At 39.9% G+C, this 27454-nt stretch overlaps 2 protein-coding genes across 2 annotated transcripts; both read right to left on the bottom strand.

Annotated features, from left to right (window-relative positions):
• Window positions 1-2703: 2703 nt before the first annotated feature.
• Window positions 2704-10531, bottom strand: LOC114552720 (THAP domain-containing protein 5). The gene is made up of 5 exons (XM_028573731.1): window positions 10321-10531; window positions 8787-8970; window positions 4352-5124; window positions 3587-3773; window positions 2704-3119 (listed from the first exon to the last, which is right to left on the bottom strand). The coding sequence occupies exons 1-5, from the start codon at window positions 10392-10394 to the stop codon at window positions 3000-3002; spliced, it is 1338 nt and encodes a 445-aa protein (XP_028429532.1). The 5' UTR covers window positions 10395-10531; the 3' UTR covers window positions 2704-2999.
• A 748-nt stretch (window positions 10532-11279) lies between these two features.
• ppp5c (protein phosphatase 5, catalytic subunit) lies at window positions 11280-19323 on the bottom strand. Its single transcript, XM_028573140.1, has 13 exons — window positions 19202-19323; window positions 16484-16725; window positions 15745-15892; window positions 15539-15660; window positions 15381-15446; window positions 15072-15170; window positions 14811-14916; window positions 14416-14558; window positions 13868-13955; window positions 13721-13761; window positions 13373-13551; window positions 13195-13276; window positions 11280-12410 (listed from the first exon to the last, which is right to left on the bottom strand). The coding sequence occupies exons 1-13, from the start codon at window positions 19296-19298 to the stop codon at window positions 12348-12350; spliced, it is 1476 nt and encodes a 491-aa protein (XP_028428941.1). The 5' UTR covers window positions 19299-19323; the 3' UTR covers window positions 11280-12347.
• Between the last annotated feature and the right edge of the window lie 8131 nt (window positions 19324-27454).

The following is a 27454-nucleotide window of genomic DNA, read 5'->3' as shown; positions in this document are numbered from 1 at the left end:
GGTTGCTGGTTCAAGTCCCCGTATGGACTGTAGTACGGAGGTGGACTGGTAGCTGGAGAGATACCAATTCACCTCCTTGAGCTAGCCACTGGATCAGATAATTTATTTGTACGATCATTTTTTTTTAGATTGTTTTTATTTCCTTTTAATTGTGCTGTAATCAGGGTGTCATTGGAAAACAGAGCTTGCTCTCAATGGCTACGATAACTGTGCCCGCTAAAACACAGTAATATTGGCCCGAGATCACCGACGGGTTTAACCAGCGTGAAATAACATTTCAGACTGCCAATTCCATACAAAGACCAGGCAACCCCATGTAACAGGGTTGACTCAAACGAGCTAAGTTAGCCCCGCTGTTCAAATTGTACAAAGACGTTAATGCTAGCACCTCCAAAAAGTAGCAAACTCTGACTCCCGCCATAACAACCCAAAGCAAATTGCAAATGCACTGCAACAATGATGAACACATCAACGTAATTTATTTGATGACAAAGTCCTAATAATATCAACTTACCCAGAGAAACGTCAAGCAGATTCTGCCAACCGTCTCTGACTGACAATCTGACAAGGCTTCTTCACCATCTCTTCATGTAGTTTAACAGCGGTTGGCATCCATAAGTGTTGCATTACCGCCATCTACTGGAGAACGCTGGGATTGTCACTTGAGACACAAGTTGTTTGTGACCAAACGGCGCTGAAAAAGTATCCGCAGAAATAGAAGGAGATTTACAAATACATGTCCATTGAAAAATACTAAGTTGATTTACAAATGATGAAATACGAGTAACAAATTAGACGCATGGACACTAGCGATGGTCAAATGAAGCTTCGTGAACCGTTTTCTTTATTTTCTGAGCTCACTAGATGGCGCTCTCTGTTCAAAGAAAAAAGGTTAAAGGGATGGCAATTCAATGTGTTTTCAAACCTTTGTTGAAGAGAGAGCCCCATCTAGCGGGCTCAGAAAAAAAGAGAAAATGGTTCACGAAGCTTCATTTGACCATCACTAACGGGCACAGATACCCATTTACAGGTACAAATCGTTCTGCTTGCATTTGTGCGTTGTGTCTCACGAGTTGCAATTTCTTAGGAGACTGTTTTAGCACCATACTTGGCGTCATCAAACACCAATAAACACTACCAAACAAGCTTATAACAGAGATGACAGAAAAGTCCCACCAGTCATGAAGTCCAACCCGAATGGGGCGTCACTAATGTTTGATGTTGTTAATGTTTCTTAAACAGAAGCTTCTCTGCACTTTTAAACGGTTACCTCTTTTTTCGCTCCACCTCCTGACTCAGGTTTTTGTTTGCCCAAACAGCCCCCCTCCACAGACAAACAGCAAGGTACCTTTTAAGAGTAAGTGCAAATTCAAGTAAGGGGATCTTTGTTAAATGCTGATCTGTGTGTAAAGTCTCCTTTAATCCAGATTAAACCGCCGCCTCTAATGCCACCTAGAGGAGAGATAGAGCACTCCATAAGGGAAAACCACCCACTGTATAAAATCAAGCCAAGAAGCAGGTTTACTGAGTAATCTGGATCATTTCGCTGAGGAGAAGCAAGAACTACTTCATATGGTGAACATTGACTGAAGTAAAATGACCTGATCCCGGTTCAACTCTGCAGAGTTAAACAGATAACTCGGTAAACATGTAAGATTTGATTAGTATCACATTCTTTCCAGTGAGTTTTAGGTTAAAAAGAAAAATAAATAATGGAGAAATAAATATGTCAACCATGTCACTACTGTACAACTTATAGGTGTTCTTTTACATTTCATCTGACAGCACTGTTGGAATCAGCTCTTCCTGTCACTGTGTCAAATCACCCTGGCTACGTTCAGACTGCAGGCAAAAGTGGCTCAAATCAGCTCAGACTTCTTCACAAGTAGTGTGAACACTCAAATCTTGCCCAGATCAGATTTTTTCAAAGATTTAGACCACTTCCATATGTGGTCCTAAATCAGACCCAGGTCTGTTTCTTTTCAATGCTGCCGCAGTGTGAACAACCAAGGCCATAACGCCGCAAAAGGCCAAAATAGCCAATTTGGCTCCCTTTCTCTTCATTCTTCTTCTCCTCAGCACCTGCTCATTAATGTTACGGCTGCCATTACACAAACATTTTGAATTAAAAGCAAAAATGCTTACTTCCTCCATAACCTCCCTAACTTTAGTACAACAGCGTGCTGCGTCTGATGTCATTGTTAGTTCTTCTGCGCATGCAGGTCAGTTCAAAACCACAAACGGTTGACACTGGAATCGGATGTAGGTCACAATTTAAAAAGGTAAGGTGAACAGCCAAACAAAAAAAATCGGATCCGATAAAAAAAAAAAATCTAAATTAAGCATTAAGACTTGCAGTGTGAACGTAGCAGCATGCTCCATGCCACTTACAAATACACTCACTGGCCACTTTATTAGGGACACCTTGCTACTACCAGGTTGGACCCCCCTTTTGCCTTCAGATCTGCCTTGATTCTTCGCGGCATAGATTCAACGAGGTGCTGGAGATTTTGGTCCATATTGACATGATAGCATCACATATTAGTTGCTGCAGATTAGCTGGGTGCCACAGGTGGAAGAAGAAAAGGTCAAAGCTGTCAGTGATGATGATTACATCAAACTCAAATGACTTCATTGGCTGGACAATCTTTGGTTCTTTTAATAGCTAAAATGTGCAGTCCCTATAGAAAAGAAGCACAAACCTAAACGCAAGTTGTTTTTAATTTCATTTGTATGTTATCACAAACGTTAAACAAAAAGTGGTTGGAGAAAGGAGGGGAAAGGGGTACAGGGTGGAAACCTTTAAAAAAATAATTCACACATTCAACATTGTCCCATATTACTCATTCATATTTGTGCAAAGCTCACAGCAGATCCACATTTCATAAACAAATTTCATTTTGTCAAGAGAAAAGAATTAGGTAGGATTTTGTTTTCAACAGCGACGTCACTTTTTGGCACAGAGGGCAGCAGACGGACACAGATGGGACAGTCAAGTCTCACATCGTTTCGCCTGCGTTAATTAGTGGAGTATACAAGTATGCACCATCGTCCTCTTCATAGATGATTGCCACAGTCTCACCAACTTCTGACACTGCTGCACTCGTCTGTATGTAAGCCTGAGACAACAGGAGGAGAAGAGACAATAAAAAGTGAATGCACTGTTTGACATTTTTACAAAGCATATATATATATATATATATATATATATATATATATATATATATATATATATATATATATATATATATATATATATATATATTCTCTCAAGTGTTCAACCCCTACACCCAATCCTCTCTGGCTGAGATGATTGTTGTAAGTTGCATAGTAGAGTTAATGGAGAATTCTATATCGCCCAGTGAAATCGAAAGGGGGATACAATCTGATACAATTTTATGAAACAGGAAATGTGGGAATATAGGGCCTAATTTTGAGAGAAAAAAAAATCTTAGAAATGTGGGAACATAGGGCTGTGGGAACATAGGCACGCTCCCATACTAATAATCGGCATCGGCCTTGAAAAAGAAGTGTATCGGTCGATCCCTACTGGACTTATTTCATGTAAATGCGTTGAGCTCTTCACCCTCTCGAGCAGCTGTAGTCGCTCCTCGTTCAGCAGGTTGTTCTGCCTCAGCTGGCTGACCGTGTTCTCCAGGCCCAGAAGCTTCTCCAGGTGTCGGCGGTGCCGCTGCTGCAGCACTTTGACCTTCTTCTGCAGCTCAGCCACGATCGCCTCCAGCTGCTCCTTACTCAGACTGTTCTTATGGTAGCTGCTCGTGGAAAGAACGGAAAGAGACTGTGAAAGCTGGAATGCAGAAATATAATACAGGAAAGAAAAGGCATGGCCACTGAATTGCTCTACAGTAGTAATTGAAATGGTCTAGTGTGGATATTTAGTTATTGACGTGTTTGCTGCATCTTTAATTAAGTTGGCAGTGACGGAGCTCTGATCCCATTTCCAATAGGGCTGTGCAATTAATCAAATTTTTACTCGCGTTAAAGATTTTGGTGTCCCGTCGAGTAATCAAGAAAAACGATAATTTTGCACGTTACGTTTTGCAAGTAAACTCTTGTTTTGTCTTGAGTTCTGAAAAGAAAAAAAAAGTTCAAACGGGAAAAGTATGAAGGGAAACTTCACAGTTATTGAATAAAACAATTCAATAACAGCATCATCTTCCCAAAGGTCAATGATTAATCATGTTGAATAATCGCGATTTTTCAATATTGACCAAAGAAATCGCGATTATGATTTTTTTTCATGATCAAGCAGCCCTAATTTCTAACTTTTTAACCCTGTGGCCTTCACCGGAAAATACAGTCATGTCCACAAAACAGAGTCAGCGCTCACCAGTGCTCCTCCAGCTGGGGATCCTGCGGCTCGATGTCGTCGTCCTCTGACTTGCCGTCGTCTCCCTCATCGGTGTCCAGTCTTTCCACGGTGAGGACCAGGGACGTGGGGGACGCCGACACGTGTTTGGACACTATGGGCACAGTAGACGGGATGGGCTTGGAGCTCAGAGCCGACGACAGCACTGTATCCGGGGTGAAGTTGAACTGGGTTTCACTCGGGAAAACGTTTGGCATCGTCTCGAAGTAGGCGAGGACTTGAGTTTCTCCGTGGACGTCCGAGAACCCCTCTGTGATACAGACCACATCTTCGCCGCCGAGAGTCGCCGCCGCCGCCTCCTCTGTACAGCCGAGTGCGGAGTCGTTCATGACCAGGCCGTGGCCCTGAGTTAGAATGGCAGCAGTCATTCCATTCAGAAGCTCCTCTTGCCCCTCACCGGCACGGCATTCAGACATCACCACCACCTCTCCACTGTTACTAAGACCATTTACTGTCTGGAGTAACGTTAAAGGGATGTTTGCCCGCGCTTGGAATCGATCCACTGATGCCAGCGGGTTGAGGTCGGGTTCTCCAACATCACTGGACTCCACCAGGCTGGTCTCTCCCTGCTGCGACGGGTCGACGGTGATCTCGTACAGGTGTACCGTGTGCAACGCACCTTCCATCTCTACGGCGTCGACAGCCGTAGGCCTGTCACCTGACGCTACGCTTTGATTACTGTTAACTCGAAGCTGTTTTGGCTTGGTCTCACTTTGCTCCGGGGATTTCCGTTTCTAGAAAGAAGCAGGAGTGTGTGTTTATTAACAGTTTCACTTAGAGCAAAGATAGTGTTGCAATCATAACCCTTTTCTACTGATACGGACTTTGGCCAAAGCATGGGAAGTCTTCGTATGCTGCAAATAGTCAATTGAGTGCAGATAGATCGATAGATAGATAGATAGATAGATAAATAGATACACACACACGCATACATACATACATACATACACATCTATCTATCTATCTATCTATCTATCTATCTATCTATCTATCTATCTATCTACACACACATTTTTAGCAGTGGGGGGCAGGTCTGTCCAAACAGAGGAACTATAGGGCACTTAACATCTACAACAGCTCTACACTTAGAAACGGACCAACCGCGGTGACGTTTCTGGTGGAGCTGTTCGTTTAATAGTCGACTTGGCAGAAAGCGAACATTTTGACAATAAACTCCATCAACACAAACAGTATGTGGAGTTAAAGTGGACGGGCCCAATAACCTCTGAATAGTTCTACTTGTTGTTAAATTGCAATGTGAGCGGCAGGATCATTTAAAAGGCAACCGCGACTACATCCCTATTTCTGATACCGTGGTGGCAGAAATTTTGCCATGGTGGACTGCCACTACAAAATCAACAGAGGAAACATTGTGTCTAATTATATATATATATATATATATATATATATATATATATATATATATATATATATATATATATATATATATATATATATAACTAATTATATTTATATTTATTTTATTTTTATTATTTATATATATATATATATATATATATATATATATATATATATAACTAATTATATTTATATATATATATATATATATATATATATATATATATATATATATAATTAGACACAATGTTTCCTCTGTTGATTTTGTAGTGGCAGTCCACCATGGCAAAATTTCTGCCACCACGGTATCAGAAATAGGGATGTAGTCGCGGTTGCCTTTTAAATGATCCTGCCGCCACATTGCAATTTAACAACAAGTAGAACTATTCAGAGGTTATTGGGCCCGCCCACTTTAACTCCACATACGGTTTTGTGTTGAGTTATATATATATAACTAATTATAAATATATATATATATATATATATATATATATATATATATATATATATATATATATATATATATATATATATATATATATATATATATATATATATATATATATATATATATATATATATATATATATATATATATATACAGTGGGGAAATAAGTATTTGACCCCTTGCTGATTTTGCAGGTTTGCCCACTTACAAAGAATGCAAAAATCTACAATTTTAATCATATGTACATTCTAACAGTGAAAGACAGAATCCCAAAGAAAATTCCAGAAAATCACATCATATGAATTTATTAAAATTGATAACCATCTGATGAGGAAAAACAAGTATTTGACCCCCTGGACAAACAGCATGTTAATATTTTGTAGAAAAGCCATTATTGGCCAGCACAGATGTCAAACGGTTTTTATAGTTGGTGACAAGGTTTGTGCACATTTCGGCAGGGATGTTGGCCCACCTCCCCTGCAGACAGCCTCCAAATCATTCAGGTTCCGAGGTTGTCGCCTGGCAACTCAATTTTAAGCTCCCTCCAAAGATTTTCAATCGGATTCAGGTCTGGAGACTGGCTAGGCCACTCCAGAACCTTGATGTGCTTCTTCTTCAGCCACTCTTTTGTTGCTTTGGCGGTGTGCTTAGGGTTGTTGTCGTGCTGAAACACCCATCCTCGACCCATCTTCAGCTCTCTCACTGAGGGAAGGAGATGTCGGTCCAGAATTCCACGATACATGGCCCGTCCATCCTCCCCTCAATACGATGGAATTGTCCCGTCCCCTTGGCTGAAAAGCACCCCCAAAGCATGATGTTGCCACCACCATGCTTGACGGTGGGGATGGTGTTCTTTGGGTTGTACTCGGTGTTCTTTGCCCTCCAAACACGACGAGTTGAGTTGAGGCCAAAAAGTTCTATTTTGGTCTCATCTGACCACATCACCTTCTTCCAGGCCTCTTCTGAGTCGTCCAGGTGGTGAATGGCGAACTTCATGCGGGCCTGTACATGTTTCTTCTTGAGCAGGGGGACCTTGCGTGCGCTGCAGGATTTCAATCCATGACGGGCGTAGTGTGTTACCAACCGTTTCTTTTGTAACTGTGGTCCCAGCTGCCTTCAGTTGATTCATCAGTTCCCCCTTGTGGTTTTGGGATGATTCCTCACCGTTCGCATGATCAGGGACACCCCACAAGGCAAGATCTTGTGTGGAGGCCCAGACCGAGGGAGGTTGGCGGTGGTGTGGTGCTTCTTCCATTTCCTGATAACTGCACCGACAGTTGATCTTTTCTCTCAAGTTGCTTTCCGATTCTCTTGTAGCCCATCCCAGCCTTGTGCAGATCAACAATCTTGTCCCTGATGTCCGTAGAAAGCTCTTTGGTCTTGCCCATGGTGGTGAAGTTGGATGCTGGTTGTTTGGGTGTTGACAGGTGTCTTTTATACAGGTAACGAGGTGAGGCAGGTGTATTTGATGTAGATAATTGGTTCGGATTGGGGCTGTGTCTTAAAGAAAGACTAACTGGCTTGTAGGAGCCAGAATACTTGCTGTTTGTCCAGGGGTCAAATACTTGTTTTCCTCATCAGATGGTTATCAATTTTAATAAATTCATATGATGTGATTTTCTGGAATTTTCTTTGGGATTCTGTCTTTCACTGTTAGAATGTACATATGATTAAAATTGTAGATTTTTGCATTCTTTGTAAGTGGGCAAACCTGCAAAATCAGCAAGGGGTCAAATACTTATTTCCCCACTGTATATATATATATATATATATATATATATATATATATATATATATATATATATATATATATATATATATATATATATATATATATATATAATATATATATATATATATATATATATATATATATATATATATATATATATATATATATATATATATATATATATATATATATATATATATATATATATATATATATATATATATATATATATATATATATATATAATTAGGGGTGTCACACTTGCGATTTTAAGGTCACAATTCGATTCACTTTTTTTTCCCAACAGGGACGGCAATGCCACAATAAGAGCCACTAAAAGGCAGAAGGGTATTTTCAGTCCCATTAAAGTCCACATGCTTTACCTACGTTGTTTGTTTACATAGCTCACTCCCAGGGAAGGCCAGTCAAACTGGTGACTTGAGGGAAGCAGGAGGATTTACCAGTTCTGTTGTTTTTTCCGTCATCGCGGACTCCGTGGCAGTGGCCATGGTGTCTAGAAAAATGCCTCTGCAGCAGGCTACTGGGAAGCCAACGTTACCCTGTGTCTTAAGCTGCATGCTACCAACCGGCCAGCTACGCTGTGTGTTGTTGTTGTCTTTTTTTTATTTTCTTAAGATGTGCGCTAGTAGGTGGGGGTGAGCTAAAAAATGACTGGGGGAAATCGCAGATCCTGCTTTTGATTTAAATAGTCAAAATTGAAAGCTCATTTTAATCTATTCAAAATCGAAATCGTGACACCCATGATTTATTGTACTACATTACATAACACGACAATCTTCACACATACAGGCACGAGAGGAAGAATGAGACAACCCCAAAGTTCCTTTCGGTTTTACCTCGGCCTCCTTGAAGACTGTGGGCACCGCATCGCTCTCAAGGTAACGGATCCCCCATCGCACCTTGAAGCAAGAGGGTGCAAAATGTTCGTGGCAAATATACTGGTGTCGAGAGGGAGTCCAGTTCTCACGTCTCATGTTCCTCAGCCACTGCTGCAGCCGGACCGGGTCCTGCAGAGGGAACCTAGAACACAATAAAGACTACAGATGTGAGACACTGGGTCACACTTGGGCTCCTTCAAGTGAAATATTTTCAAATGTTTAGAATCCAAAACAGGTAAATTCACCTTTAGACTGATTTTACACTGCGCTTGTTCCAGTGATTTGACAATTAAAGCCTATAAAACATGAAAAACTGCCTCTCAAAGCCAGAAATCAGAGCATCAGAACTGATCGGGTAACTGACCGACTCTGTGGACTCGGCACATTTTGCCGTGTGCCATTACACCATGTTCAGTATAATGCGACCAAAGTACATTATGTGATTACATTTATATTGAGAAGTTTCTAATATTAGAACTTTGTTATATTCATAAATATATCATAAAAAACCAAAGACACAATGGTAGCAGTTACTGCAAAGCTTGATGCTTTATATTGTAGACAGGTTTCTGTTCATTAGTTCAAATGTGGGGTTCCCAGTTTTTTTGTATTTAAGAAGACATCATGAGTGGTGTCATACTGTCAGTTTTAGTGAATGGTGAATGAAAGTACATTTACTCTCAAGTACTATACTGGGTATTTTGTTTAATGCAACTTTATACTTCTCCACTACATTTTGGTGGGGAAATATTGTACATTTTACTTCCATACATTTCTTTGACACATTTCAAAACCCCTGCATAATATGCTTATATGATATGATATGATATGATGCAGTACTTTACTAATCTACCCATAAGTATACATGATTGGCCCCACATTGAAGAACATTAATGCTCTAATATATTAGTGATAAAAACTGCCATTCTGCATAATAGGTACTTTTTGCTTCAGGATTTTTATTTCAGGACTTGTAATATTATGTATTTACTAATTTATATATTATATATTGACTTATAATGGAATTTATTTGGGACTATGCTATTTTTACTTCAGGTCTCCAGTCTGTCTTCCAGTATTGCTCAAATCACCTAAAAATGAAACTAAACAGGCAGCCAATTTCCATTTCCAAAATGAATGTGGAATACATCTTAAGGGTGGTGGGGTGGTGGGGTGGGGGGATTTTCGTGTCGATAAAACTCAGCAGCACTGCAGACACCCTTACGGTCTCTAATCAAGATCCAATCAGGATTCAAAAGGAGCATCTCAAAAGGTCAAAACAAGGCGACACAAACTTAGCAGGTCATCAAAAACGGCGATTATTTAACTATTTCATAACTTTAGTGATTAGTTTCCCTCAGAAATTGAGAACGACTGAGTCATCGCATAGGAACACGTCTCTTAAAGTGAGAGATGACGCTTCTACCAGCACCACAGCTAACGTTAACATTTAAACTGACAGCTAAAAGACGGTTCAACACAACCAGCTTACTTGTAGAAGCTCTTCCTGTCGCTGCCGTTTCCGGAGTCATTCTTACAGTTTGGGACCGAACAATATTTTGGCATCTCAGGTCGGGGTCGGTGTTGCTGAAGGTTGGTTATCTTCGTGTCCAAATGGGTCCACAACAAGGTGGAACTCGTGCTGCTGTGTTGTCAACGCGTGGCGCTTAGTTGACGAAGGACGATCAGCTGTTCAGAGTCGTGACGTCAAATAAATGCGACTTTTGCCCTGAAAAGGAAAAGGCAAGGAAGCGGCACTTTTTTTGTGTTTATGAAACCTACTGTAAAATCTAAAATGCAGGTTAAATTTTTTTTTTAGTAACAATACCACTGTGTAGAAATACTTCGTTACAAGTAAAAGTCCCGCATTCAAAATGGTAACTAAAAGTATAAAGTATTAGCATTAAATTGACTTAAAAGTACTTATTTTACTAAATGTCCCATTTCAGAATAATGTCCGTTATTGAAATATAGTTATCGATCATGCATCGGTTAAGCGTTCACATCCCAAACATCACTTTAATGTTGCAGCAGGTGAAGGTGGGGTTTATGCTTTTAACATACATACTGGCCGGGTAGCTTGTAGATTTCACCAATTGATCACTGAAGTTATCTTTCTTCATAATAGTATAAAATAATTAATTTGTTAATTATATTTTGAATTAATCATTTCAATCTAGAAAGTAACTCAATGTATTAAATAAATATACTGGAGTAAAACGTGTATTTGCCCCTGCATTGTATTGCTGTTAGTGTATAAAGTTGCAGAAAATGGAAATACTAAAGTCAAGTACATATAGCTCAAAATTGTATGCAAGTACAGCATTTACGTATATGTACTAAGTAAATTGTGTAATATATTTAAATATTTATATGTAGTTGAAACAAACCGACAAAGGACAGAACAAGCGTAGGCCAGACAATATTAACAGACATAAAGATACCAGCTTGTTTCTAAAATCACTGAACTGGATTTTTTTATTCAATATTTTTCTCCAAACATTACACGGAATCTTTCAATGATACAGTATATATACATACACGTCAGTGTATTTCTTTATTTAAAAAGTTGAGGGCCACTGGACAATGCAGCTGTGCGTTTTAAGACAGGATTGCATTTTGGACGTTTGTGTACTGAAGAAATCCACATACGGGTCACCAGTAGTCGAACGTTTATGGGAGACTAGAGGGCCATCAGTGTTTGCCTTACACCAAAGCTAGACTGGAGAGTAGACTGTGCAGGAGCTGCCGGGTGAGTGGCACAATGACGGTGGAGGATCAAAATATGGAGAGCAGCAATATCTTCCTCAACAGGAAGCAGTGCAAATTAAATGTTACCAGCTACATGACTGAACCAACTAAATACACCACTAATGGCAAACAGCACCTTTAAGAGTGTACCCAGAGACGATCAATCTATTATTTTTTTTATACATGTAATCATTTTTGTATTCCTGTAAAATAAAAAAATAAAACGGACATACTGTAGGATAGATTGAGGAACACTGATAGACATGCTGCTCTTAACCCAGTTTACAATGCTCCAAGCTGTGTACACAGGCCAACAGGCCAACGCTAGGTTTCAGAGTCACAAGATGCTCCTTGTGAAAACTGAACAATCATTTTCATTACAGATCTTTGGTACATATCAGCTATTCGATCCCATCTGCCGAGTATATTAAATATTTGAAAACCAAGCAGCTCCAAGGAGACTCATCTGAAAGGTTGGCTTCTTTACCCAGTGATGGAACACACGAATAGGCTTTTTTTTTTCCAGTTTTAACTGATAATGTAAAAGAATGTACCCAATTCTGAACTGGGCTGGTGTTAAGTGATCTCTTCCCATCTGAACTACACCACGTGTTTTCTGTACACAACTAGCAGAAGTTTGTCTGGGAGAGGGATCCCTTAGGCTAAGCATGGGTGAGAGCATGTCCGAGCACTGTAGGGAGTGAGGTGGCGGGGATGGTTCAGATCAGATGGGAGGTCGTCAGTGTCACAGACAGATTAGCGTGGCCTCTACATCATCCCCATCTGCATTAGCGTGTTGGCATACGCCATGGGCTTGACATTCGGATGAGGCTGTACAGGACAGTGAGAGGCAGACAAACATTAGACCATGCTTCAACAAACATTTTAATGATTACAAATGAGTCATCAATAGCCTGATGCAAAGTGAAATGGCCTAACTAGTAGCCAAATGTGTGTTTTTAGTAGTTGTTTGTGTTTTGGTTTTTTTTTGGGTGGGGGGGGCACGTTATATATCTTTGTCCACAATATGAGGCAATAAGTAATGAATTGTAAATATTATTTTGTTATTGTTTCCACATTTAACCTATTGAGGGACATGTACAGTGTTTGTTTATTATCTTACATTATATCATAATTATCCTGTTTACCTCCATTATTTTTTACACACACACACACACACACACACACACACACACACACACACACACACACACACACACACACACACACACACACACACACACACACACACACACACACACAATAATTTAATAATTATAAAAACATCACTCATAATATTTATTAATAATACTGTAATGTGTCACTACAACAAAGGTTTAACGTAATACGTTGTATCTTTCAAAATCATTTTAGTGAACAGGACCAGTTGAAACCGTGGCCCGGTAGATGTCTCTGTAACATTATGCATAGAATAATGCCACAAGTTAAAAATCTGTACTATGAACTAATAGGCATGATGACAAAAGATGATGAAAATAGAACCCATCAATTAGAAAGCCCAGTTCCAAAACTAGTGATTAATAATTCTTATTAATAAACATAATTTCTCATAACAACTATAATGAATGTAACAGTTAAAGTACAGGATACTGACCACAGCAGTGAACTGGTGAAATTCTGGCTTGAGGTCTGATCCCCTGAGGTGGATGTAAGCTCCTTTGTTTCCCATCTGATCACTGGGGAAAGGCAGAACGATACACACAACAGCTTCAGTGAACCACCTTACTAACAGCGGACTCAACAGTCTTAAGCCAGATGGCACGATTACGTACCAGTAGTTGGGTGCTGAGAACACGGTGATGCACTTCCCTGAGTGAGTGACCTCATAGCCCTCAGCTTTGACCTCATGACTACGCACAACAAAGTCCAGCTTGTTCTGTTCCAGGAAGCGCTCCGTCACATCTGGTCCGAACTGACAACTCACTCCTCGCTTGCTGACTGATCGGCCATTCTACACATAAATATAAAAATACATGAAAGAGACAGAGAGAGAGAGAGAGAAAATTGGACAAATACATTTCTTAATCCGAGATCGAAGTGGACTGAATTTGCTCAAACACAAACCACTGGATACTCTGAGCAAACAGACCTAATGAGGTATTGGGTGTGTGGGAACTGACCTGAGGCTGTGGATCTGACCAGAGGAGGTCACACATGGGACCTGTGAAAGAGCAGCGGAAGGTGTTGAAATGTACCCATTTTGCTTTCTAGAGATGGTTTATTGGTGCCAGTTTTATACTGATGGCGCACTCAGAGTCTGAGCCTACCTGAGTCGGGAGGCTGTCTGTTCCTGTCAATCTTCCTGAGGTCATCCAATGTGACACCATCTTCACTGAACAGTCCACCATGCATAACCTGAGACGGAGAGTCTTGTTAGAACGGTGCGCACAGTACAAAATATCAAACCACTGCCGTTGCAAAATTAACAACAGTCATCAGTAATATCCGGTAAATTATGGCTGTTAGTCCATTATACATGAAGTATATCCACATACACTATCATCAGTAACAGTCACTACATGTATTTAAAGACAGTCAAATAACCCATTACGAGTTGTTGCATTGCCTGGTAATGCAACTACCGGGCAATTTGAGGAAACATGCATTTAAATACACCGACTGTGAATGAAGACAGTATATATAATGCATCATCTACTAACACCAAACCCCTTTTTAGGTTCACCTCTATTCCAAAATCCTTTCTGAAAAATGACAATGACTCAACTGGCTACAGAATAAAAGTATCAATCTGGTGAACAACAACATTGGATGCTTGACCCTGTGACTGCTTTCAGCTTACAATGCCACTGCTTACCAGTACTTTGCTGTTGATACACTGTGCAAGAGGCAGCCACTGGAAGACCTCGCTGAACAGCTGGAACATCTGGGCAGTGTACTTGGCTTTGACCTCCCCTTCAAATCCATACATCTGATTCATGTTGTCTGTCTCGTGGTTACCTGCATGTAAAAAATCTTGATTAAACAATGCTGTTTACATAACTTGACATGCTAATAAAAAGTCTGTAATGTAACAGTAGAAACCAAATGAAATGTGAGCATGAAAATTAAGTTCCGTGTTGTGCTTTGAACTTCATGACAGCACACATGTATTCAGTGGGACACATTAATATGGCATGCTACAGCACACATCTGCAAACACTACACATGCATCCACAGGCTCATGCACAGACAGACTGTAAGTGCTCTCACCCCTAAGCAGGTAGAAGTGGTCCGGGTAGAGCAGCTTGAAGCCAAACAGGGTAAGGATGACCTCAAGAGAGAAAGAGCCACGGTCCACAAAGTCCCCATTGAACAGCTGAATTCGGTGGTTAAGCATTATGACGCACACGTTTTGAGGCTTTCAGCTGTTGTCGTAGACGTTTTAGACACGGAATGGTACAGACAAGGCGCACGACTGCACTTAACACAAATTTAAAAGCTGATGGGTGGATGTCAAAAAGAAAAGGATACATAGGGGTTGGTCTCTGAGGGTAAGCCGTTCAACTTGAAGATGTTGAGGAGATCGTAGTATTGCCCATGGGTGTCTCCGCAGATTGTTATTTTTTCTGTCTGCAGCAAAGAGAAACAGAACACCTTAAATAGAGGACCAAAAAATATAACCGTACAAAACAACCATGAAAAAATAATTATGTTTTATATACTCTCGTGCTGTGACTCCAACCCCTGCAGTCATTTTATGAGCTGATCAAAGAATATAAGTACTGTTCTACTGTACATGAAGCAACCGTAACTTTTAGTCATTTTGCCATGATTACTTACCTCTTTTAATGTGATTTCGACAAGACTTGGTAGTTTCGATAGAACATCTTTAACTTGCACCAAAATCTGAAAGATTACCAAAAGAGTTAAATAGCAGGTCCATGCCTACACTGCCACTTACTTCAGTCAGTGTGTTTAATAGGAACAAACATGTTAACCTGATAAGCACACTTTCTGTGCAGTTTCTTCTGGTCTTTGAACCAATCCATCATCTCCTTCATGAACCTCAGTGTGACCTTCCCATCCTCAAGTTTGGGACCTTCATAGTCATCCTCAATCGCTGCAATACAAGATCACCTTAATTTCAGATGAGGAATCGAGACGTACAGTGCAGAATCAAATTGTTCACAAACGGGAAACTTACTCATGCTTTCGATGTCCAGAGAGTCGACAACCGATTTTTTTATCTCATCACTGGCAATGGCTCTCTCAAAAGCCTTCTGTTTTACAATCTTGTTACATTCCTGATACTTCATCTTTGCATCCTTGTCATTTGGTCGAACCCTCACTACCTATCATCAGAATAGGGAAATGAAATAAATTAGCCACGCTGGTTAATCCTCAATGCCGAAAAATTGACTCAGTGCAGCTGTAAAGAACAAGATGTAAACGGTTATAAAAGTATATTAAGGTTTTAAATCCACAGTTTATACCGGATGAAAAATATTTAAACCATTTACAGTCAGTCACTGTTATTATCAAATGTTCTGTTGTCATGGGACTTGGTCCAGTTTGTGCAATAAATTGCTATGACTGAGCTTCAGAGGTCTTTGTTGCCAAAGCCCCAGTATATTTATATTGCTTACAGCATGAGCAACAACAGACACCACATTAACGGTGGTATGAGTGCCTTCACTGGATCTAAGTGGCATCATGGCTGGATTAAAGGATAATCCCTATTGCAGGCTTTTAAGGTAACAAGAAGAGCCTAACACACGGTGACAGATCAACAGATGGAACTGGAGAGCTCTTTCTTTTATAAATCAGAAGAACATTTAGTCATACTGTGCACATTGCTCATGTCTCACATGTTCTAGGTTCAGACTAAATGACAGTTGAAATTGTGCGGCTACGAAAAGTCCAAGAAAGATGCTATTTCTTACCGTCTCATAGTCCTTAAGTGCAGCCTTGAACTTGCCCAGTGCCATGTTGGAGGTGGCACGGCGATAATATCCCTTAATGTAGTTTTTGTCTATCTCCAGGGCCTTTGTCGCATCAGCCAGGGCATACCCATAGCACTCTGTGCGTAGGTACGCCAGGCTTCGGTTGCTGTAGTAGATAGCATTGGATGGATTGACCTCCAAGGCCTCCGAGTAGTACTTGATTGCATTTTCATAGTCTTTGTCTGAAAAACAAACGTCACATCTTCACTGGAAAGTTTGTGGTTCTACAAAGTTCCAATAAAAGTGTCACTGAAGTTAGTTCAGGTTTATTATTTATTTCTTACTAAAACTGATGGCAGATACTGACAATGTAAAAAATAAATAATTACAAATTAAAATGAAAAAACTGGAATGACACAAGTTGTTTTTTTAGCCAATATCACTAACACTGTCTCTGTAATAGCAAAATGTAGGCCAGATGGGAGAAAGGAGAATGATGGCCATGCTACCATCCCTGATGGAGAACATGTCCCACCCCATGCCGGACACTGTGACAGCATTGAGCAGCTCCTTCAGCAACAGGCTGCTTCACCTGCAGCGTGTGAAGGAGAGACACGGCAGGTCCTTCCTTCCTGTCAGACTTTACAACCTACACAGCTCCACGTCAACCACACATAACAAAACTGACAACTCACTCAAGTGCAATATCAAAGTTCACTTAACTGTCCCTCTGTGCAATACTGTAAATACTTTGTATTCAACCTTTCAGTCGGTTTACTTATCTTACAGCATTTCATTACTTGTCCATTTTAGTGGTGTAATGGTGTTTTATGACAGTACTTTCTGTAATAAATGGAAAGCAATTTAAAAATAAATAGTCCCCCCCCCTTTTTTGTGCTGATCCAAAAATGTATCCGATCTGGGACTCAAAACTGTGAGCCGTTCTGAACCGTAAATTCAGTTGACAGCTAATACAAAAAATGCACTTATCTCAGTGAAATGTGTGCGACACAAATTTGCAATGCTTGTTTCTACCTACTTTCTACCTGTACTATTTGCCAATAAGCAGGCAGCACCTAACTGACACAATTTACTAGTTTGACATGCTAATATCCCCGACACAAAGAAGAAATAAGTTTTATATTAGGATAAATTATGGGTCACATTCAAACTGCAATTGCCTACTGGTCATGAGTAGTAGTGAGTAAATATCTAACCCTGTCCTGTTTATATTTCGTTATGCAGTATACCTCAGACAAAAGGCAAACCTGCTCATCCTGATCTACAACAGACAACCTTACATCTGCTCTGACTCATCACAGTCTGAGCCCAAACTTAAACCTACGGGAAGCATGTCAAAAGATACTGTCTATATCATGTATAACATAACATCAGTAACAGCTGAGAGGCATTTTGAATAGTGGACCAAAGGCAGAGAACTTGACTTTGATTATTGATGTGTCTCTCTGTCAAATTGACAGTGGTGGAATGTAACTAAGTACATTGACTTAAGTACTGTACTTTGATGTTTTTCTTTATTTTAAGGTACTTGTATTTTACTAGAGTATTTCCATTGTATGCTAATTTACTTTTACTCCAATAACTTTGAGGCAAATAGCCTTTACTTTTACTGCACTACATTTACTTAAAGGCTTCAGCCACTAGTTACTTTGCAGACTCAGATTAAAATAGAAATCAACTGATAAATTATGATATATTATTAAAAGGTTAAGGCTTTATTTATCCCCACAGAGGGAAAAAACAGTGTTTCAACAGTACAATGGCAAAAATAAGTAGATACACCGAGAAAGGTAAAAATAAAATAGAAATAAAAATAGAAACTATAAAAGAGCAATTCAACTCAAAAGTTAAGGTGTATAAAGTAAATAAAATTTGCTCCGCCTTCACTAAAGTGATGTGCATATTTATGCATCAATTACTATTATGCAGTAATATAGTATAGGAATCTGAATGGACCTAATAAGTTATTTTTACTTTTGGTCCTTTAAGTATATTTTGATGCCAATACTTTCGAACGATTTTGAATGCAGGACTTTTACTTGTAAGATTATTTTTTGCACTGTGGTATTTCTGCTTTTACTTGAGAAAACTTCCTCCACCATTGACAATTTAACAATTTCATGGACCTAAACGGAGGCGATATTTGACGGTTAGTATTTACATCCTTTCAAAATAAACTGCCGTCTAATAGGAAATTGAACTGAATTAAACCGTAACCGTATTGAAACACTTTAAATCATGCAGCTGCTCACATGCGCTCGCCGGCTAACAGAATATTCTAGGAGCTGTAACGTTGTCTGAATTTCCTTTTCAACTACACGATAACCTGATAACACGACTGAATACAAACACATAGGTGAACACAACATGCGGTTAAAACCCACACAGAAAATACCAAATCTGAGGATGTTAGCAGTGCACTATACTGTACACGACACGCGCGACGGCATGTGTTAAAATCGGGGCTGTAGCTTCCGATGTTGTTCTGGCTGCTAGCTGCAGTGTAGCTAATCCAATGAATGGGGTTTACAGTTAGCATGGTACCTCGGCAATGTTAGCCTAGCTTAACATTAGCGACCCGGCTGCGGTTTGGAGCGTGTTGAAACACAATTATGTCGGTACTGTAATTAATACTCACGTTTGTCTATTATAAACTGCTGATAAAAAGCCATTGACTTGACAGGTATGTCACATTACCTTTAAAGTACTTATTCGCCTTCTCCTTCAGCAGCTCTGCATCATTACCTCCCTCCGCCATCTTCTTCACACTGCCGTTTTCCGATACGTGCGCCATTGACTGCACTGTCGCAAAAGTCGCAAAGTCTTCTTTTCTTTTTTTGCTTCTTTTTTTTAATTAATTTATTTTTTACTGATGGTTAAAAAAAGTTAGTGCTGCATAAAGATTACGTCTAAATATATGGAAAACCCAATGTGCCGTGAAAAAATATTTTTCAGTCCTAAGGAAATTGGGCCTAGGCGATTCAACTGTCAGTGAGTCACAGTTAACAACGAAATGCAATTTAGCATTTAACCAGAAATGCAAAAAGCAGTGAAGCAGAGTAATGCACATAATAATATAGTCTACAAAGTATAGCCCTAATATAGAATGTTTAATAAACAATGGGGGTATGAATACACTATATAAAGTATACAGTGTGAACAGTAGGCAGTGCAGGTAGTATAAAATACAGAGTGCAAAGTAATGCTAATAGTAGCCAAAGGTTTTTAGTGGAATTAGTCTTTTTAAAATGTTTGTAACTTGAAAAATACAACATACACTATAGTGAAAATAAAGACATTTTAATACAAAGATAAGAAACAAAACAAAGAAAGATTGCTTAATTAATAAGCCAAATGCAAAACTGCAATACAATTCCGGTTAAAACTATGCAGCCTTGTGTAGTTAATTCATATGTGCATGTTGTGTTGAGGTTTTTATGCCTGAAAATGAAACTGCATGTTTTGTGAGGGTTTTCATATTTATTGTGGCTATGTTTTGTGTTTCCCTATCCAATAATAATTTCCTTTGATCTTAGTTTAAATAAAGGCAAAGCTTGTGTATGGGTGGATGAGTATGAGACTGAGAGATATTCACAATGACATTTCAAAGCTAAAACTAGAAAACACCAATCAGGAACAATACTTCCATTCTTTTAGCTTGTTTACCAGCAGGGGTCAGTATAGACCTTTACTGAAATACCCATGAAATTATAAGCAACATAACCGGTTGGGTTTGAAGGCAACCATAACTGCTGATAATACGTTCATGTGAGGTTAACCAGAAACATTTTCAAATGGTGAGTAATGTGTCAAAACTGAATCATTAGTTAAAGATTAGGTAAATGATTCATGTGGTAGCTAATTTTCCCTGTCTTGTCTGGAATTAGGACTCTAATTTTGGGGGATTGTCCGCACGTCTCTCTTCCTCTCTGACTGAATTACAATAATATTCCAATTATTTAAAATGTAGGCTCATGTAACACAAAAGCACAGCTTCAGTCACAAGTCCTTTTGGTCATATTCCAGATGCCTCAAGGCTTGAGGATGTTGCAGTGGAAGTTTCCTGCCATCTGAACGCTGCATTGTTGCCCTCCTGGCAACTACAGATATGGCAATGCAACAACCCACGCAACTTCTAGGCAAGACCCGCCCTTCAATAGTCACAATGCTTACGCAAGGTCCTTTTTCAGGTCATATTCCAACTGAGCTGATGCCTCAAAGGATCCATAATAACTCAGAATGGGGACAAATTGCACAGGTGGACATTTCACAACTTTATCCTTATCTGACGCACCCCAGCCTTGAATAACTGGTTTGCAAAAACATCCCACATCCTTAAGCAGAAACAGCGGTGACTCAGGTTGTCCGAGGGGCAAAGGCAAAAAAAAGGGGCACCAGCTACATGAGCAATCAGAACTTTTTCTTGCATGTAGGGCAGCCTATACAGTATGGCATTGCATCCTGTTTACTCAATTTTAAGGCCAAAGGGGGCACTTCATCACATTCTTTCCACTGGAACAGCACCATAGAGGTAACTTTATCATGTTTTATCCACTTGAAGGGCACTCTAAAGAGACATTCATCACATTTTCTCTACTGGAACAGCACCCTAGAGGTAATTGTATTGTGTTTTCTTCACTGGCAGGACACTCTTGAGGGCATAATGAAATTATATCTACTGGAAGGGCGCCCTACAGGTTACCATAGAGGGCACTTTATCACATTTCTCCACTGGGAAGGCACTTTAGAGGGCACCTCATCACATTTTCTCTACTGGGAGTGCACTCTAGAGGGCACCTCATCACATTTTCTCTACTGGGAGGGCACTCTATAGGGCACCTCATCACATTTTCTCCACTGGGAAGGCACTCTAGAGGGCACCTTGTGACATTTTCTCTACTGGGAGGGCACTCTAGAGGGCACCTTGTGACATTTTCTCTACTGGGAGGGCACTCTAGAGGGCACCTTGTGACATTTTCTCTACTGGGAGGGCACTCTAGAGGACACTTTGTGACATTTTCTCTACTGGGAAGGCACTCTAGAGGGCACCTCATGACATTTTCGCCACTGGGAATGCAGTCTAGGGGCACCTCATGACATTTTCTCCACTGGGATGGCACTCTAGAGGACACTACATGAAGTTTTCTCTACTGGAAGGGCACCCTAAAGGGCACTTCATCATGTTTTATCTACCATAGGGTCCTCCAAGAGGGCACTTTTGCTGTGTTTTTTTTCAAACATGGGGTCACCAATGCAAATGTCCACCAGTGAGCAGAAACACATCCAAGCTGAAACACCTTTCCTTTGCCTGAAACTAAACACTGTCTTTAGTAGAAAAAAAAAGAAGATCAAAAATGCTGTGGTCAGTGGAGTCAGGAGAGGGACATCTTTCTTGTGTTCCAGAAAGGAAAAGTCGACCGTTTGAAATATAGGTTTGTGGTTTGGTGTGTTTAGGTTTTAGATAGTTAGGGTTAAAAGTTCAACAGAATGAGAGACGTTCAAGACAATCATGTGACACAGAGGATACAGGCCAGTCCAGTCTGCTGCCCTGACTCATAAGCATAAGCAACCTCCCGCAGTGAAGAGTAAGAGGCCAAGCAGTCAGGTGACTCACTGTGACCCCTGTCGAACACTTACTAACCCCAGAGAGGGAGTTCACTTTCTCTTAGCAAGAGCACCCCCGATGAGTCGTCTTTTTCTCTGAGCCATGACAGGTCTAGCTCTGTGATGATGGTTTTACTAGTAGCGCCTGAGGTAGGAAAAAATAAATAAAAAAAGCCACGACGAGGTTGACTGAGAACGAGCTGACGTCACAGCCTAAGAGTAAACGCAGACAGTGAGTGGGACAGACGGTGTGTGGGAGGGAGAGAGGTAGAGAAAATCTGGCTTGCCGGGAAGACGGAGGAGGGAAATTGCTGTCCTCCTGGGTGTACGATGCATGAGCGCGGGTCCTGGAGGGGTCCTGAGAAAGTTAAAACAAACACAAATGGAGGAGCGCAGAGATATACGAGCAACCAGAGAAAGAGACACATGAAGGTCAGGGGGAATGTGAGTGACATTCCAGGGTCGCGAGCCAATGAATGATGAGGCCTCCGAGTGAGTGGAGTATACGTTACATAGGCCTGATCCAGAACCTCTTACTTATTATCCAGCATGTTAGACCATTACGTAGTAAGTGTTTTGAACACCCCCTTCTACTCTTTAACTCCACCCCTTTAACCATCATGGCAGACTTTGCTAGTATTTTGTAGAAGCTGAAATAGCAACAGTCTTGTTTCCCCTCCTCTGCTCCACTCTGTCCAAATAATTCACTAATGAGCGCTTGAATCCAGAGGGTCTGTGGTGGGTCGCACTTATTTGAACCATATGTTTTTCTAGCGGGCAGGGCTAAGGTATTTTAGCAAAATTAAAGATAAATTAAGGAGGGAGGGGGTGGGGCTCATCCTTTGGAGCTCCACCCTTCCTCCTATTTCTTTTTTCCCTCTATCTTGCTTGTACTTGGTTTAAACATTTATTTCCTCTTTAAACTGTTTTTTATTTCTTTTTATTACTGATAGTCTCTTTGAGTCACCTACAAATCGTAGGGATTGCTCACATTATACGGCAGCATTAAAAACTCCTCCGTGTAGCCTACCAGTGTTGATTGGTGTGTAAATCGACATCCTGAAATGACACATTGCATGTTCACTGAGGTTATTTGCGCTACAGGGGAGTGAGGAGTGGAAATTTCATGTCATTGGAAAAAGAAACATGATGCATACCTGCCTGAAAGGTCTACTGCTGGCTTTACCTTTCCACATTAAAACCCCCCTTCTGTTTTCTCCTGTGTTTCTTGGACTTGTAACCGCAGTGGTTTGGGGTGGGGACTGGAGGAGGGTATAGAAAGCAATTGTGTTTATATTTTCTTGAGCGTCTGTTTACATTTCTTGCAGAGCTGTTTTAAGTATAAAGTAAGGTTGTTACCTTCGGTGCCTGCAATGAAATAAGCTGCAGTTGCAGCAGCTGTAAGTCCTGGTAAGCAGATATGGTTTCATAAGAATAAGAATCCAGATAAACAAAAAATGTGTTCTTTTCTTTGTATGTATCTTAAATGTTTTTTTTTTTCCTAACTTTTGCATTTAAACACATATTTTGGACACTATTAAGCTATTTAATAGGGCTTTAGTTAAAAGGCAGTGACAGATGCTCTTGGGGTAAACTTAAAGTTATTTAAGTAGGCTATAACAGTGCTATATAACTATATATATTTATGCTTGATTATAATGATTAAATATAAGAGTTGATGATATCAATAGTTTGATAAAACAGTGAGTGTTGCAGAGGGGTTAAAGTTGTTTCTGTTGACATTTTGATTCAATTTTTTTCCACTGTAATAATAGAAAAAAAAGTGATGCTGCTTTCCACAAAGAAAAACTTGGTTGTTTGTTACATGCATAAGAACTTTTGTGGCATTTGAAAACAAAAATGCACTTTCAAATCGACTGTCTCAAATGTGTCCAGTTGACTCTTCCATCCTTCATCATTAATATCGCTTTTTATTTTAGCACTTTTATAACAAAAAGCAGGCGTGGGAATGCTATTTTCTGGTAGAACAGACTGTGGCATGTGGCTCTTTTTAGACAAAAAGTTTCCAATTGAGCAGGCAGTTTTGACTAGCAAACTAATCCAATAAGGAGTTGCATTAGCCACTGAAACCACCTGAATGTAAGCCCACACACAGCCTGAATGGAATCAATTCTTGACGGTGGAAATGTGAAGCAGACCACGGGATTTTTTTTTTTTTTATGACTCATACCCAGCAGCCGCCCCCCTGGATCGCCTGGCACCACAGCCTTGTTAAAGGGAAATTTAGAAAATGACCGTCTAAACATATAATTAGGATAAATAAAAACAAATTGCGATGGGAAGTGAAAGTAGCCCAGAACCCTTAAAAAATTAGATTAGGATGAAAAAACGATTTTGCTGTACGAACTCAGCGAGTCTGGCCTTATTTGGCCATATCTGTGGACATCGTGATAATGAACCACGTGTTTTCTACTCCTTAATCATTTTCCTTTGGTTTTCACTGCATCTTGTGTCATCAGTCAGGATTTTCCCTTCCACTGTCCTCACATGTTCATCCTAATTCTCTCCACACACACCTCTCTCCCTACATCTACATTTGCCATCAGTCCCTACTTTATATGCTTTCTGTGTGTCCTCCGTTCTGTCTCTTTTTCTCATCTTGAGCAGCACAAGTGTTTGATGTGTGTTGGGCACGAGAACAAGGGATCGGCTACACACCCCAAACAGGAAATGAGAAATTCAAGCAAATAGACCCGTGTCTGTGTGCCTCAGAGAGAAAGACAGAAACTCGCAGGGAGGAATGCAGATAGATAGAGCAGGGCAGATGGGAGAGGATGTGAGATAGACACACTGAATCAAGAGGCTGTAAATGTTGGAGGCGAAAAGGCTGTTACATACTGTGGGTGAGCATGACACCCCAAGTATAATATTTATAGACAGTGACCACCCCTGATGCTGCTCTACATCGCCCTATGACATCAACCGTCCTACTGAACCTGTCAAAAACTTTCTCAAAAAACACTCTATATATGTGATCTCGTCCCATCACAGTGAACCTTATTTTTTAATGCTCATTTCAGGCAGTGGAGGACACCAACAGCCCACTTGGAGTCAGACAGTACAGCATTTCACAACATTTCACCTGGAGATTACACCAGCTTTTTGACAGGTTCTGCATCATATCCACACCCCATAGTTGTATTAATGTGCTAGACTGCAACCCTCTAGCACAGGGGTCTTCAAGTGATATTTGTAACGTGTCCAATATATTGAAATATGTCATTTTTGCAGACGATACTAACATTTTCTGTACAGACCACTGTTTACAAAAGCTAATGGATAAAGTGACAGTAGAACTAGGTAAATTGAAACTGTGGTTTGATGTAAACAAGTTATCTTTACATTTGAAAAAAACAAAATTTATAATTTTTGGAAATCGCAAAACACATTTTACAACTCATGTAAGCTTAAGGATAGAAACAGAAGAGTTAGAGAGAGTTTATGAACACACCTTTCTAGGGGTAATAATTGACCAGAAAATCAGTTGGAAATCACAAGTAAACCATGTAATATCCAAAATCTCCAGAAGCATTGGGGTGTTGAGTAAAGTCAGAAACTTCCTAAATTTTCAGATCTATGAACACTCTCTACAGCACGCTTACTACCATATTTAACATACTGTGTTGAGATTTGGGGCAATGCCTGTACAGACAGTGTGCACAGTTCAGAAAAGCGCTATACGAATTGTGAATAATGTTGGCTTCAATTATCATACTATTTCTTTATTTCTTAAGTCAAACACACTGAAATTCATGGACCTTGTGAACCTAAATACTATGTTAGTTCTGTATAAAGCCCAAAATAATCTACTTCCTCCTAACATTCAAATTATGTTTAGAGAAAGAGAAGGGGGTTATGCCCTCAGAGGCGATCTTAATTGGAAACAACCTACCTGTAACACAGTAATGAAAAGCAGGTGCATTTCTGTCTGTGGTGTGAAGTTATGGAACGCATTGCCAAGGGAATTAAAACATATTGGGAACGTTTTTAAATTTAAAAAAGGGTTTAAAGACATGATACTAGATAAGTATAGAAATTGAGTATTATTGTGTGTGAAGGTGGATAATCATGTTGTTGATGATAAACATCATTACATTTATGGTTGTCATCATTAATTATGATATTAATTACCATAAGATGGCAATTGTAATATATATATATATATATATATATATATATATATATATATATATATATAAGCTGAAGCTTCTGACCCTACCCTTTGGTTATGACCAATGACCAATAAAAATTAATTCATTCAAGTTGTTTAGGCCAAGGACCCCTTAGCCAAAAGAGAGAGGACCAGGGGAGCAGGGACCCCCAACTAAATACATTGTATAACATTTAATTGCCTATTTAACTGGGCTGGATGGATAAAAATGGATATTCACATATTATTTATACATCAAGTTTTAATGTCTTACCTATAGTAAGCTTATCATCAATATTGTGTAAATTAAACTTTTTTTTTTTTTTTAGCAAAAAGGCTTCACTAATAATGTGTTAGATTCATGTTAATGTATATTTTCAGAAATATTTAAATCTTTGAAGAAAAAATCTATAATTCTATCAAAGAATTATCCATTAACAATAATTAGGCGCCCCCCTGCAGTAACTCGGAGGACCCCTAAGGGGTTGCGGACCCCCTGTTGAAGATCCTTGCTCTAGCAGTTGAACTCGTAAAACAAGAAAGAGCCCAGGGATCGTCTATCAAAGTGACAGTGGCGCACAAGCAGAGCAGTGGTGTGACCCGCTGCAGCCCTTTCATCTGGCTGTGTGGTTGTTGTTTTCCCGCTAGTTAATGGTAGCGACGACGTGTTGTGGCGGCTAGTTTATTTTACATCGCAGGCTGTGCTCCTACTGTTTATGAGCAATGAACGATTGAGCACAGCACACATGGTCAAGCTTTCCCACAGAAGGGAACCCGCATCATAAGTGACTCAGGATGTCTGGGTGCACACACTCTGACCATTAGATGACTATATGGGACTTAAAAAGGAAGGAAGACTTCCAAAGGGCTCTGAAAACAAGGTGGAAAGAGAGACCCATTGTAACGGCACTGAAATGTCTCGTATGGCGTGAATAGCAGAGATCCGATGTGGCGAGACAGCAATAACAAACAAGCAAATCGGCAGACAGACAACCATGTCACAAGTGTAAATATCAGTCATTGGAGCAACATTACTTTTCCCAACCACTGCATAACAGTGGGCACACACAAACTGGCGATGCACAGATGCTTTTTAAGTCACTAATGAGACACTAAAACTTTGCCATGTCAATACCAGCTGCCAAGCACAAATACTGACTCAGAAACCCGGCGCA

Source organism: Perca flavescens, chromosome 3, assembly GCF_004354835.1.
Source record: "Perca flavescens isolate YP-PL-M2 chromosome 3, PFLA_1.0, whole genome shotgun sequence".
NCBI lineage: Eukaryota > Metazoa > Chordata > Actinopteri > Perciformes > Percidae > Perca > Perca flavescens.
The sequence above is the reverse complement of the archived record's forward strand: the minus strand, read 5'-3'. Positions and strand labels throughout refer to the sequence as shown.